We start from the raw sequence: 15,154 nt of genomic DNA on the forward strand, positions 1-15,154 counted from the left end.
AGTTCAGTCAACTTCCATGTTTTGTTTCTGTTGATTGGGTTCAACTCCTCAATCATAGCATTCTTCCACACATATTAATTCAATGCTACTTCATAGTTGATTGGTTATGTATCTGTTAATAGTACAAAATGAACAAATTCCCCTTCTTCATTAACTATATTATCTGGAATGACTTCATGTCCAGCTAATCTAGTTGAAGCATATCTCTGTCTAACTGAAGTTCTAGTGACTGATTCTCTTCAACATGCACTTCAGGTTGAACTTCAGTATCAAGTTGAACTTGTTCAACTTGATCTTCATCTTCAATTATTGTGGGAATTGTGTGACTGGAACTATTCTCTTTCTTGGTCCAATCCCATGCTTCATTTTAACAGATTTTTACATCTCTACTAATCACTATAGAGTGATTTAGAGGATGATACAATCTGTATGCACCTGTTTCATGATAGCCAACCAGTATCATAGGCTCACTCTTATCGCCCAACTTTCTTCTCTTTGCATCAGGGATATACATATAGCACAATGAACCAAAAATTCTCAAGTGTTTTGCTGACTGCTTGCATCCTAACCAAATTTCTTCAGGAATTTGATTAAGTTACTTATAGGGCATCTGTTTAAGATGTAAGCTGCAGTTCTTACTGCTTCTCCCCTAAATGTATTAGGCATCTTCTTCATCTTTAGCATACTTCTGGTCATGTCAAGCAGACTTATATTCCTTCTTTCTACCAAACCATTGTGTTGTGGAGTATAAGGAGCGGTGACTTCATGCACAATGCCATTGTCTTAAAAAAACTTCTCGAACACCTTTGAGGTATACTCACCACCACCATCAGTTCTTAAAATCTTAATGGATTTACCACTTTGTTTTTCCACTAAGATTTTAAACTTCTGAAACATATCAAATGCTTCACTTTTGGCCTTAATCAAATACAACCACAGTTTTCTGCTAAACTCATCAACAAAAATGATGAAATATTTGTTGCCCCCTAATGAAGGAACCTCTAAAGGACCACACACATCTGAATATACAACATTAAGTAGCTCCTTTGATCTACTTGCTGAACTTGAACTGAATGCACTTCTAGGTTGCTTCCCCAACAAGCAAGTATCACAAACTGTGTCAGGTATCTCAATTTTAGGCACTCTCAGAATCATTTATTTATCAACCAATTGATTAAGACCTCTAAAATTGAGATGACCAAAAATCTATAGTGCCATAACCAGCTATCTTCATCTTTTACCATAGCAGATAAACAGTTCAATTCTACAGCTTTCATATTGGTCTGAAAAGTTCTATTCTTTGCAAGAGGAGTTTTCAATATTAACCTTTGATGATTATCAAACAACTTAAAGGTGTTATCCTTCATAGTAACTGAGTATCCTTTCTGAATGAATTGACCTACACTCAGCAAGTTGCACTGCATTCCAGGAACATAGAGAACTTCTTAAATTATTGCCACTTTCCCATTCTTTCCTTCAATAGCAATATTCCCCATTCCTTCTGCAACTAAGAATCTATGATTTGCACGCTTCACCTTTGTGTTTCTTCCAGGATACACTTCTCTTAACCATGTCTTGATTCCAATCATATGATTAGAACAACCAGTATCTAAGAACCAACTTTCTGAAATGCAGCTCTCATTACTAGTTGTTGTGACCATCAAGAATAATGACTCAGAATCTGAATGATCTTGTGCAATTTTGGCTTCCTCTTCATCATTTTTTGATTGCTTTCCTTTACCAGACTAACATTCAGAGGCATAATGTCCAAATTTCTCACATTTGAAACACTGAATCTTCTTCTTATCAACTTTCTTCTTTTGATTAGAATTTCCTTCCTTTGAAGATCCACTTTTATCAGATCCATTGTTCTTGCCTTTAGACCAGTTTCCTCCCTTAGTGTTTTTCTTCCCTTTCTTGAAGTTCTTCCTATCATAATCATCCTTCTTGATAGTCTGAACTGGCAAGGCTTGCTGAATTGATCTTTCACCGCTTCTTTCTGAAACCATCAATTCATGAGCTTCTAATGAACCTGCAGCTCCTCAATCTTCAATGTCTTAACATCTTTTGATTCCTGAATTGCCACCACAATGAAATCAAACCTTGAAGATAGGGTCCTCATAATCTTTTCAACTATCTGTTGATCAGTGATAGCTTCACTACAAGCCTTCATCTGATTCACAAGATTGATGAGTTTAGAGATGTATTCATAAATCTTATGATCATCTTCCATTTGCAATAGCTCAAATTTCCTTCTCAGTGATTGAAGCTTAATCAACTTCACTTTATCATCACCTTCATGATACTTTGAAAGAATGTCCCATGCTTCCTTTGAACTCAATGATTTTGAGATTCTTTCAAAGTTTCCTTCATCAAGACTTTGTTGAATCAAGAACAAAGCCTTGCAATCTTTCTTCATCAATTCCTTATGTGCGTTCCTTTGCACATCAGTGGCATTCACAACTAATTCACCTACACCATTCTGCACAATTTCAAGCAAAACTTGTGCTCCAAACAGATTCTTTGTAACGCCCTAGTCGATATATTTTATTATTTTGATTTAATTAGAGTCTTATATGTGATTTTAATTAATATTGGTGATTTATGTGGTGTGATATATTTTATTATATGGTTGATTTTAATATTATGTGATTAAGTGAGAAATAATAATTATTTTGGTGTTTGGGGAGTTAATAGAATTTATTAAAATTAATGGGGAGTTAAGTGAGAATAAAGGGAGTTAAGTAAATGGGAAGTTAGAAAATAGAGTCAGAAGCAGTTGTCCGTAAGAACTGACAGTTTTGGGAGAAAGGAGAGAAGAGCAAGTAGAACTCAAGAATCATTTTTGCTGTGCATTTTTTCTGCAAATTCTAAGGTAATTAGGGTGAGGTTTGCTTCAGTAGTATAGTTATTAATTTTGATTTTGTGTTTAACAGAGTTTTGGAGTGAATTGGGATTTTGGGGTTTTATGATGAAATGATGATTTTGGAGTTGAGATGATGATTTTGAAGTTAGAAATAGGTTATGAGTGCATACAGTAAGTTAACTCACATCTGTAAACCAATTTGGGGAGTGAATTGAAGAAAAATGGGATTTTGGGGAAAAACCTGTTTTCTACCCGTACAGAAGTTCATCGCTCGCCTCGCGAGCAGATTGTGCTCGCCTCGCGAGTGAGCAACTTCATGGCTCGCCTCGCGAGCAGACCAGATCAAAACTTGATTTTTGAATTGTTGTTATAAGATGTTTTGGGGATGGATTAATGTACCTAAATGATTTTTGTAACGCCCTCTTTGAATTATTTGTTTTATTTAATTGTTTAATTGAGTCTAGAATTTATTAAGAAGAGTTTAAAATATATTATATGATTATATGGTTTATTAGGTAGCTTATTATATTATTTAATAGAATAAGATTTGAAAATAAAATAATATTGAGTTTAAGGGTTGTTATGAGATTTGAGAGAGTTTTGGGGAGAAAGAGAAATAAGATAAAATAGAATAAAGGGTTATAAATAGGAGAAACCTAGTTTAGAAAAAAACATAACGTACGATCAATTTTGGAGAAAAGGGAGAAAAAGCCAAGAGAAGGGAGGAAGACCTAGAAAGCGGCGATTTTGAGTTATAAGGTAAGGGTGGGACTAACATTCAATAATCTTAAGTCATTGATTCTGAAAATTGGATTTAACATGTTGTAGGTTTTCGTTTTTGAGAATTTGGGAATTAGGGTTAAAAGTGGTTAATTGATGATTTTCTAAAATAATGTTTTTGGTCAAGTTTTATATGGTTTTGAGTCTCTTTTGATCTATATAAATGTTTAGACAAATTTTGGAATCAAATTTGAGCATAGGGAAGTTAAAATTGGGATTTTGGGTGGAAAGTGTGTTTTTCCCGAGTTGCTATCTGACACCATGTCCTGTTTCATGTTCTTGTGTATTTTTCACACGTTTCTGTTTTGAATTAGCCTTTGGTATAAACATGAAAGTTGTAGATAATTTTGTTATCTTTCCAATGGCTTTGATTTGGCGTAAAAATGATTTTTGCTTTAGGAGTTATGATGAAAATACTCCAAGAAGGTCTTAGTGAATTTTATGAATTTCAGCACAACTTTGTCCCAATTTGAAATGAAAACTGGTATTGATTGGTACAGAATTGGTCTTAGGTGTAAACATGAAAATTGTAGGTATAAATGTTAGCTTTCTAATGTCGTTGGTTTGACTTCAAAAGAATTTATAGAACTTGAGTTATAGTGAAAATTACTGCACGTAGGTCACAGTGAATAATTGAATATGATTGATGAATTAGTATATGAATGTATATGTTGTGAATACGATATTGTCCATGATTGATAAAATGTTATATGTATATATGATGTTTTAAGATGTTGATTATTATTTGATGTTGTTATATATGATGTTTTAAGATGTTGATTATTATTTGATGAATTAGCATATGAATGTATATGTGAATAATTGAGACGTTGTTGACTTGCATTTGATATTATTATGTCATGTTGTTTTTGTATACTATTGTGTTGCTGTTGTTATTTAACTAAGCTGCATGAGTCGGTCTAAGTTGATTAAGATGATGAAGTTCCAAATTATTGGATTATACAAGAGGTTGTCGATTTTTTAAGATATTAAGAGGTCGAGTCCATGCATTAGCATTTCATTGTTGGGAGCTTGATGCCCTGGAGCCTTTGCTCAATTAAGTTGAGGGCTTGATGCCCTGGGAGCCTTTTTACGCTCAAATAAAATTGAGGGCTTGATGCCCTGGGAGCCTATTTACGCTCAAAGATTGGTACCACATGCATGATTAGAAGATTAAGTTGCATAGTCAAGTTGTCAAGTTGTCGAGTTGTCAAGATTGCCAAGTTGTCGAGTTGATAAGTTCTAGAAGTTGCATTGTCGTTGTCGTTGAGTTGTCATTTGTCAATGAGTTGTTAATAAAGAACTAAGTGAAGTATTTATATTTATTAATCATTGTTGTTTATGTTGTTGTTATATCAATATAAGATGATGAATATGTTGTTTGTTTACATGATTATGATTAAGATGAATATGTTGTTTGTTTATATGATTATTATCATTAAGTGATGATTATGTCATGCTGTATATGATTATTATTATTAACTGATGATTAAGTTGTGTTGTTATGTTATTATGAAATGATGATTAGAAGTTGGTTGAACTATTAAGAATTATTACATGAAGAATTATTATTACTAATAGATGAAGTTATTTATGTTGTTAAATATAATTAATGAATTATATGCTTGATATTATTGTTTTGTGAAATCTCACCCCTTCTGCTTGGAAATGTTGCTCTTCGTATGAGTAACTTGCAGGTAACCAAAAATAGTTGATGTCGTGTGAGCTTTCTCTCTCGTGTGTCCTAGGTGCTCTGATACGTAACGGGATGAGAACTTTGTTATTGCTTTTCTATTCCTTACGTATTGTTTTAGAAGATTTATGACTATGTTTTTAGATTGGATTTTTATGAGACATTTATGAAGAGGCCTTCGTGCCAAAGACTGTTTTAGTAATTGAATAAATTCCGCTGCGAAGTATTAAAGATCTTGTATTTGAATTTTCAAGGATAAATAGTTATTTATTCAGTTTATGATTTTAAGAAAAGAATGTGACATTCCGTTTATGTTGAAAAACTCTGATTATTTATGCGAAATTTTTATGTTGGGAAAACGGGGTGTTACAATTTTAATGATGACTGGAGCAAGTTTTAGGTTAAAAAGATGAATAGGGAGCTTAGAATTGAGGTTTGAGTGAGAAAAATGTCAAATTCCCGAGAGCACCTATTTTTCACTCGCCTCGAGTTCGCCTTGAACTCGCCATGGCGAGCAGCTTGTTTTGTGAACTCGCCATAGCGAGCAGATGTACTCGCGAGGCGACCTACCCAGTTTTGGTGCTGTTTTGCTTGCATGAATGGTAGTGATTGAATGTTGTTGTTTTAAGCATAGTTATATTTAATTGTGCATATTTCTGGATGGTTGGATCTCTAATTGATGTTGTTGCTGATGACTGTGATGTATGCTAAAGTTATTGAATCATACATGTTGTTTAAATGGAGTTACATGGAGTATGTATGCATGGTCAAGTTGTATGTAGATATACACAAGTAGGTCCATTGCATATGCATAATCAGCGGAGAGGACTCATGTCCTGGAACACTAGTTGTTCACAGCGGTGAGGGCTTCGGTCCTGATGAATGCTTTAACCATTCAAAAGCGGTGAGGGCTTCGGTCCTGTCTGGTACCACATGCATAATTGCATATTTTGAGGAGTCTTAGTGGTGTTGTCATGTCATGCATGAGTCTTAGTTGTTGGTTGTAGTTGCCACATTGATGATGATGATGTGTGAATGAATATATACATTTTTATATACATATTGTGATGAGTGGATGTTGATGATGTTGTTGTTGCTTGTGAATCATTTATTTATATTTACAAGATGATGTATTTGACGTTATAGGGTGTTAGATTCAATTGAAGAATTTAATATCTATATTTTATTGTTGTGAATCTCACCCCTTCTGCTTGAAAATGTTGCCCTTCCTATGGGTAACTTGCAGGTGATCCTGAGTAGTTGGTGGTGGCTCAATGTCGTGTCTAGGGCTCTGATACATTCGGGATGAGTTTTATTTGTTGTATTTCATTCCTTATGTATCTCATTTTGGAACTTGTTGTTATGGCCCTATGATGGTTGAATTTGTTGTTAGGCTTTATGCCAAGATGTTGTTTCGAGGATTTAACTGTTGTTGACGTTTGTTGAATAACATTCCGCTGCTGTTTAAATGATGTTTGGAAGTTGTTTAATTAAATAGTTTCATATACTATTTAAGAAATTTTAAAATGTAGTGTAGCATGCCCGTTTGGTGCTTAACTCTGATGTTTTTAATTAATTGTTATTTAATTACTTTTGGGTAACGGGGTGTTACATTCTTCATCACCGCACTCCATCTTTCCCAATTGCGTGCTTCAAGAATTGGAAGATGTGTGTTGAAACTGCTACTACCATTCATGGTGTTTCCTTCAGCGTTTCTTCCTACAAATTGCGTGATTGAAGATCTTGATAACCCCTTAGAACGAAATCAAAGGTTTTTGATGCCAATTTGATAGCGCAACAATTGATGCTTGGGAAACCAAGCAACAGAACACCAGAAGCGGTTTGAGAAGCTAGTTCAGAAGCAGTTACTGATTCTAGGGTTTATGTGAATTATAGAGAGAATTGAGAGAAGAGAGAAGTTATGATGAAATTGTTATTTATTCTTATGAAAAAATACAAAGGAGGTAGCTTATATACAATGCCTAGCTAAGTTGCTTGAAGCACAAGCAATGTAACAAATTCTAGATCTTATTTGCTAACCTCTAACAAACTTGTAACAAACTTCAGAACAAACTAAAATAAAATGTGATTAATCACTGATTGTGATTATCACTAAAACTAAACTTGAATTAAAACAAACTAACAGTAATAGCTATGTGAATGAATTAATATTTGAAGCAGAAGCATATTCAAGGACCTCAATTTATAGGAATGTCTTGAACGTAAGAGAGACGGGATTCAGAGAGGGGAAATGTGGCACACAGAAAAAAAAATTAGGAAAATAATAACCCCATTTAGTATGTAAGAAAAAATAATAAAAAATCTCAGAAGGGTAATGCATTTTATTTATTAGAGTAGTGAACGAAGGGTAATGCATTTTATTTAGTGAAAATTGTAAAACAAATTTAGCGTATAAAAAAAATATCTCGTTTCACATGGATTAAAAATTGTGATTTTTGTAGACAAAAAACAAAATTCTGCATGCTTATAGGGGTATTTATTTAATTAACCAAACTCTTGAATTTCATTATATTGTTCAAAGAAATGTAATTTATTTATTTAAAAATGTAACAAACATCCTCTATAATTGTAAGAACAAGTTTTTTTTTCTTCATTCAGAGAATATATCTTTTTAGATATGGTGTCCTACAAAACAGAAAACACACATATTAAACACACATATTTTTTTATGAGTACTAATTAATTAATAATTTACACTAACATCCAATGTGAATTAACTATTTCTCCACATCATACCATTAAAGTGTAGTGATAGCTGTTGCACATTGGTTACAAGAACAATATTTATTAATGTCTGAAACGTTAACAATGAAGAAAAGCAATTATGCTAGTAGAATCTCTATTGAATATATGTTCTATGATATCCTTATTAGAGCTTTCTTAAAACTTAATGTTGTTGAACTTTCAGTTGTCTCCATGGTTTGCAAATCATGAAATGCAATTTGTCGTTACCCCTTGCTCTAAGCTTACCTCGTCCTATCTCGACTGAGCTTGGAGGGATGATTTAATTTCGAAAAATAAATTGATCATATGATTGAAGTATGCTCTACGTTTGAGCAGTTATAATATAAGTTGTTTAGTGTTCAATTTCTTCATATACTTAACAGATGCATAATTAATCATCATTGTTGAAAGGTATAATCTTTTACTTACAATTTGTATGTCATGTAGGACAATATATTTCTCCTTTTCATATCTCATTTTGTTCATCTCCATAATTTTTTGGAATTCATGATAACAGAATAATTCACAGAATTTATTTATTTATTTATTTTTTATAACCAACGAATATATAATCCATTACTTTTTGGGACTAAGTTTTACTTTTTTATATAAAAATATTGCACTTCTGATTTAATTACACTCTTTTTTTTTAATGCAAAAATTAGGAAAAGAAAAGATATATAGAAAAATGAAGTACAAGGGTATGTCAACCTATTACAGCACTAGTCGAAGTGTTTAAGAAGTGTATTGTAACAGTTGCATTATTTTACAAAAGCATTTATCTGCAACCCTTATGTTTCTGGCTCAAATCAACTATATATATATATTATAGTGCTGTAATAGGTTGACATACCCTTGTACTTCATTTTTCTATATATCTTTTCTTTTCCTAATTTTTGCATTAAAAAAAAAAGAGTGTAATTAAATCAGAAGTGCAATATTTTTAAATAAAAAGTAAAACTTAGTCCCAAAAAGTAATGGATTATATATTCGTTGGTTATAAAAAAAATAATAAAAAATAAATTCTGTGAATTATTCTGTTATCATGAATTCCAAAATATTATAGAGATGAACAAAATGAGATATGAAAAGGAGAAATATATTGTCCTACATGACATACAAATTATAATTAAAAGATTATACCTTTTAACAATGATGATTAATTATGCATCTGTCAAGTATATGAAGAAATTGAACACTAAGCAACTTATATTATAACTTTTCAAACGTAGAGCATACTTCAAGCATATGATCAATTTATTTTTTGAAATTAAATCATCCCTCCAAGCTCAGTCGAGATAGGACGAGGTAAGCTTAGAGCAAGGGGTAACGACAAATTGCATTTCATGATTTGCAAACCATGGAGACAACTGAAAGTTCAACAACATTAAGTTTTAAGAAAGCTCTAATAAGGATATCATAGAACAGATATTCAATAGAGATTCTACTAGCATAATTGTTTTTCTTCATTGTTAACGTTTCAGACATTAATAAATATTGTTCTTGTAACCAATGTGCAACAGCTACCACTACACTTTCATGGTATGCCGTGGAGAAATAGTTAATTCACATTGGATGTTATTTAGTGTAGATTATTAATTAATTAGTACTCATAAAAAAATAAAATCATATTTTCATCGATTCAAATTTTTGTCACATCCTTTAATTTTCGATTCCTGCTGATTTTTTACCAAAACAAATTCCTTACGTGGAAAAGATAAATAATAAAATAAAAATTAGTAAAAAAAAACCTAGGTAATTTTTATTATATATAATCTTAATCACTATTCAGTAACCGCAGCAGAGTGAGTGAGACATCACTTTACATTTTTCATTTTCATTTTTCATAAAATTTCTCATCGACTCCACTTCATCACTCCCATGATCCTGAATTCATTTCTCTCTGCATGAAATTTCCCCGTCAATTGCTTTGAAGGTAGTATAGTATTATTTACATTTGTTACTTTCATGTTACATATATTCTCTGAAATTTTTGTTATAGGGAGAAATCAATCCAGGACAATGGGAAATTTCAGAGAATATATGTAACATGAAGGGGAACAAATGTAAATAATAATATACCACCTTCAAAGAAGAGGAAAATTCATGAAGAGAGAAATGAAGTCGGGACCATCGGAGTGATGAAGTGGAGTGGATAGGAAATTTTATGAAAAATGAAAATGAAAAATGCAAAGTGATGTCTCACTCACTCTGTTGCGGCTAATTAATAGTGAATGAGATTATATATAATGACAATTACCTAGGTTTTTTTTACTAATTTTTATTTTATTATTTATCTTTTCCACCTAAGGAATTTTTTATTTTTTGTAAAAATTCACGAGGGAATTGAAAATTAAATGCTGAGACAAAAATTTGAATCGATGGAAATATGATTTTATTTTCCGAAGAGTATTAATTAATTAATAATTTACACTAACATCCAATGTGAATTAACTATTTCTCCACATCATACCATAAGAGTGTAGTGTAGTGAGCTGATTTGTCCACTTAAAATCTGTGTATTAATAAGTGTTTTTTGTACTAGTGATATAACTCAATCTTAACAAAATATATTCACATAATTAATAATAAACAACATCAAAACTATCAACATTAGCTTAAATGATTCATAACATAAAGCAAATAATATGATATGCATATCAATTTATATAATGGAAAATGAATATAATTAAGATTGGATATTTGGTATTAATGACATACCTTTTGTACTTCGTTGACTTGATGATAATAGACATTTAATCTTATTTCGCTAAGAGAATTGTCAACGTCATGTTCAACTTAATCTTAATCAGTTGTAATTCAAACCGGGATTGATCGAGAGGACATAGTATCTTGATCGAGAGTGTCGCCAACCCGATGTTGATTTATAAAATCAAATCCAAAATGGATTTAATAAATTCTACTTAAAAACCTAGTTTGCGTATGAGTTTGATAGCATATCAATACAGTAGTAATTGTCGGATTTATATGTTTTATTTTGTTTCTTGGTATCTCGATTGTTTCAAGAAATAAAAAAAAAAGCTTAGAACAATCGAGATATATCAAGAAAAAATGGAGAAGAAACGATGTATAAACAAAGTAGGAGAAGGAACTGCGAAAACAAGATGCAATGGCGTCTAATATATAGAACAATGGTGACTTTAGGGTTAGGAACAAGTTTGGGCTCGGGTCTAGCAAACTCGATTTAACTATTACAATTAAATATATGGGCTTGGAATTAGGCCCATAAAACTGGATTTAATAAACTTACGACGAATATAAGCTTATTTTATTTGCATCCTTTTAGATTTTCTCCTTGGAGATTTTACTAAAAATACCATTATTTTTTTAATTAAAAAATTAAATTCTAGATAACAAATGTCTAGAAAAAGTGTTTGTAAAAAGTTATTTTAGTTCACCAATGAAAAAGTGTTTGTAAAATTCACCAATGAAATGTTCGATGGTCTCATCAAGCACAATGGATGTTCATAATGAGGCCGATTTTAGATATTCATCTTTAATGATACATTTCTTCTCAAACTTTTTTATAAGGTTATGGCTTCTTGTTTTAAAAGTATATTGCAACTATTAATCTCTGAACCCATGGAGTAGGAGGAAGTGCTGAGACACTTGCATGTTAGAATTAGGTCGTAATAAAAACACAATTCATAAAACTTATTCAATACAAAATGATTATGAATTATTAGGGGAAGCAAACAAAAAATTGTACATAAATATGTTCGAATCTACAACATGTTTGGTCCATCAAGGATATTAATAATCAGGTATTTGGAATATCTGATTAAGCTTTAATGGCAGCCCTTTCAACTGAAAAGATTTGAAAAACATAAAAAAAAGAGGTGACCTGAAACACACAACAAATATTAGCAACAATCGATTCGGTTCTTCCTCTACTGGTGCTTTATGCCTCAAGTTCTCTTCATATCCGAAGAAGAGAGAACATGTCATGTACGATGTATTGGGGACCATATAGCCTCTTATAGTGTAATGGTCAATTCGAGTTTCTCATTTTTCCGTTAATAAGTCATTTAGACGTGCATCCATATTGAATCCATATCGAATAATTAATTAGTTATCTAAATAAAAATCTAACAAGTCTAATTACTTAATTTGATCACCAATCAATTAAGACTCCAAATTGATCAATAACTAATTTAGTATTATTAAGATTTGCTCACATAATAATGACATTGGAATATAATTAAAGAATGGGTCTTGTTAACCAGTGCCCCTGAAACACCGGTTAAGGAATCCAAAAGTAGAAAAATTGTCTTGGAGATATAAACTCTTACTTTTGACTAACTAATTATTACACCACTTTTTAATAAAATCTTACCTCTTTTAACTGCTTAACCAATACCTCGGGGGCACTGGTTAACATTCTCCTTAAATAATAACATCATAATTTGTTAGGTGCGCATATGAATGTTATTTATCTTTAGATAGATAATTGGACCACCGTGGCTATCTTCACTGACGTATAACATGACAAAACCTCACAAACTACCGTATCAACGAACTTGATTACATAGATCAATATGGATGAGTGGAGTGAAAATTTTATGTAATGTGATCTTTAAATCATGCATATTTTCAACTGGTCCAACTAAAGTCTTTCTCGAGATAAAACAGAAGTTTGCGAATTTAATATTTGTACAAAATGATGCATAAATGGTTATAACATAATAACATGATGAACTTTATATATGCAGAGAATCATAACATAAAGTTTGTATCGATATCCAAACAACAGTATTGAACTTAAAATAAAAGAGACTCCAACTAATCGAAGACATCGTTAATGACAATAATCATATAAAAAACTTTAGGTGTCTTTGATTAGTAGATCTAGTATAAAGTTTGTCAACCAATTCAAAACAAGCCAAAGGTACAACAAAATATTGCAGATAATAAGTAAAGGACACTGTCAAAAATAATAAAAGCTTTCTATGAGTATTATTCAAATTATCAACTAGAAATACAAAACTCAATTCCTGAAAACTTGTAAGATAAAGATAAAGTTGTCTATTACAACTATTAATCTCCGAGACACTTGAATCCTCCATTTTAAAATCAATTATTGTTGGTATGATGATTTTCTTCTCAACATGTGCACATCAAGATGACAAATACACATTATTAGTCTAAACAAATTAATCAAAGTTTTTGATAGAGATAGTGGTCACTACTACTCACTATTTTATTATTTTTACGTTAGCTGGTTTAACAAATGACTAATGCAAAACTCAAACAACAACCATTTCTTATTGACACAGATTGTGTTCCCTCTATTATCTAGTAGAACAGGATATTCTTTCTTCAAAATTCAAACAATATTCTTTAAATAGGTTATATTATTTGCAAAAGTAAAATTTGGCAAAACCTAATTGAATTGACCACTAAATCAAAATCAACCTTTGTTAATTTCCCACCAGAAAAGAACACTTAGATATTTAATGTGTAAGACTAATGTTCATTCTCAAGATTAACAAAACTCCACACACAAAATAACACTATGGAAAATTTGAATGGGTCGTTGAAAAAAATTAAGTTTTCTTAATAAGATACAATGTTGATAAAAAAATATTAAAGGACCGAAATAACTTATTTAAAAAAAATAATAATACTATTTTAGAAAAAAAATAATATAACAAACCTCTTTTAAGAGGTTGGTAATAGACCCTTCATGTAAGTTGAATCATAAATTGTATCAAGACCGTCTTTATGAAATTGGAGGCCCGATTCTCGTGGTAAAATAAACTATTGATTAGAAAAGAACACATTTTTTTAAAAAGAATAATCTTCTATTTAAATTGAAAATAACATCGGTAAACATAAACAATAGTCACCGTTGTAAAGTCTAACACTATGTTGACCAATTACTAAAACCCTCATTTGCTAATTGACATCTAGGAATCCTTTCTCATTTATGGGGGACCAGGATAAATATATATGTTGACCTTTTCTCTCTCACTCTTGCTACTCATATTTCATAGAAAATATTTTCAAAAAAATTCAATAGAATTCAACCCACTCCCAAGAGAGAGAAGTTCCTGAGAATATCATATTAACGGTTAAAGCAATGATATTTGTACATCTATTCCATGACAACTTTAGTGATAATATTGTTTTTCTCTCTTCTTATTGGTCAAAAACAATGGAGAGATAAAAAAGAAGAGAGAGGATAAGACCATCATGTGAGTATCAGAGAGAAAGTTGTATAAAAGTTGTCATAAATTAGTTATACAAATATCATTTCTCTAACAGTCATTCTAACATTGATGGTTCTATAATTAAATCTTTTTTGGTTTCTACATAACCGAATTTCTATAGGAGATAAGATTACTAACTACATTGAGGGGATCAATTTCCATCAAATATCCTAATCACCTTCAATTTTTATTTACAATGTTAATACTATAAGGATGTGATGTCCACGTCTTCATGCATTTAAAATCTTGCATATATGATGTTAACCATTCATGATTGCAAATTTATCTATCAGATCTCCTTTGAGAATGATGTCTTCCTTTTCTACCATCAATCCCTTGTTTAAAATCTTGCATAAATATGTTTGAAGGTCTTTAAATGCTTATTTTCTCATGAGCTCCAAGAATTGTATTGTAAACACCTAAACAACACCAGGGTTGAAATCACCTAAGCATCAAAGATTCCCACAACATTCTTCTCTTTACGTGACAAGTAGATGCATCAAGTCAACTTGTAAGGAAATGTGTTGATAATTAAAGGATAAAAGGATAGGGTTAATGGTTTGAGACCTAACAACCAGATATTTGGCAACAAGTTTCCTATATTGTGTATTCCCTTTAAATTACAAAATAGGCACTTCATTTCAGAGGATTGCGAGAACCAACCTTTGACCTAGTAGAATAGTTAATCTTTAACAATGCAGCCTTGTGATCTTTCTTAGTGTCTCTTGAGATAACTTTCTGATAGCCTTCATCATCCATCTTATCATGATATAGAGCAGGATCCTTACCATTTTTGCATTAGATTCAGATGGAGAGTTTGAGTGTTGTATTCCTTTC

General features: G+C 31.4%; 1 protein-coding gene across 1 annotated transcript in view; it reads right to left on the reverse strand.

Annotated features, from left to right (window-relative positions):
- Positions 1-2,023: 2,023 nt before the first annotated feature.
- The window catches only part of LOC25496479 (sister chromatid cohesion protein SCC4), a 33,555-nt gene continuing 20,424 nt past the window's right edge, over positions 2,024-15,154 (reverse strand). The window contains exon 13 of the mRNA XM_039826976.1: positions 2,024-2,482. Within this exon, the coding sequence (XP_039682910.1) occupies positions 2,024-2,482 (459 nt within the window). The remainder of the gene's footprint in view (positions 2,483-15,154) is intronic.

Source organism: Medicago truncatula, chromosome 6 (genome assembly GCF_003473485.1).
Source record: "Medicago truncatula cultivar Jemalong A17 chromosome 6, MtrunA17r5.0-ANR, whole genome shotgun sequence".
NCBI classification, from domain to species: Eukaryota; Viridiplantae; Streptophyta; class Magnoliopsida; order Fabales; family Fabaceae; genus Medicago; species Medicago truncatula.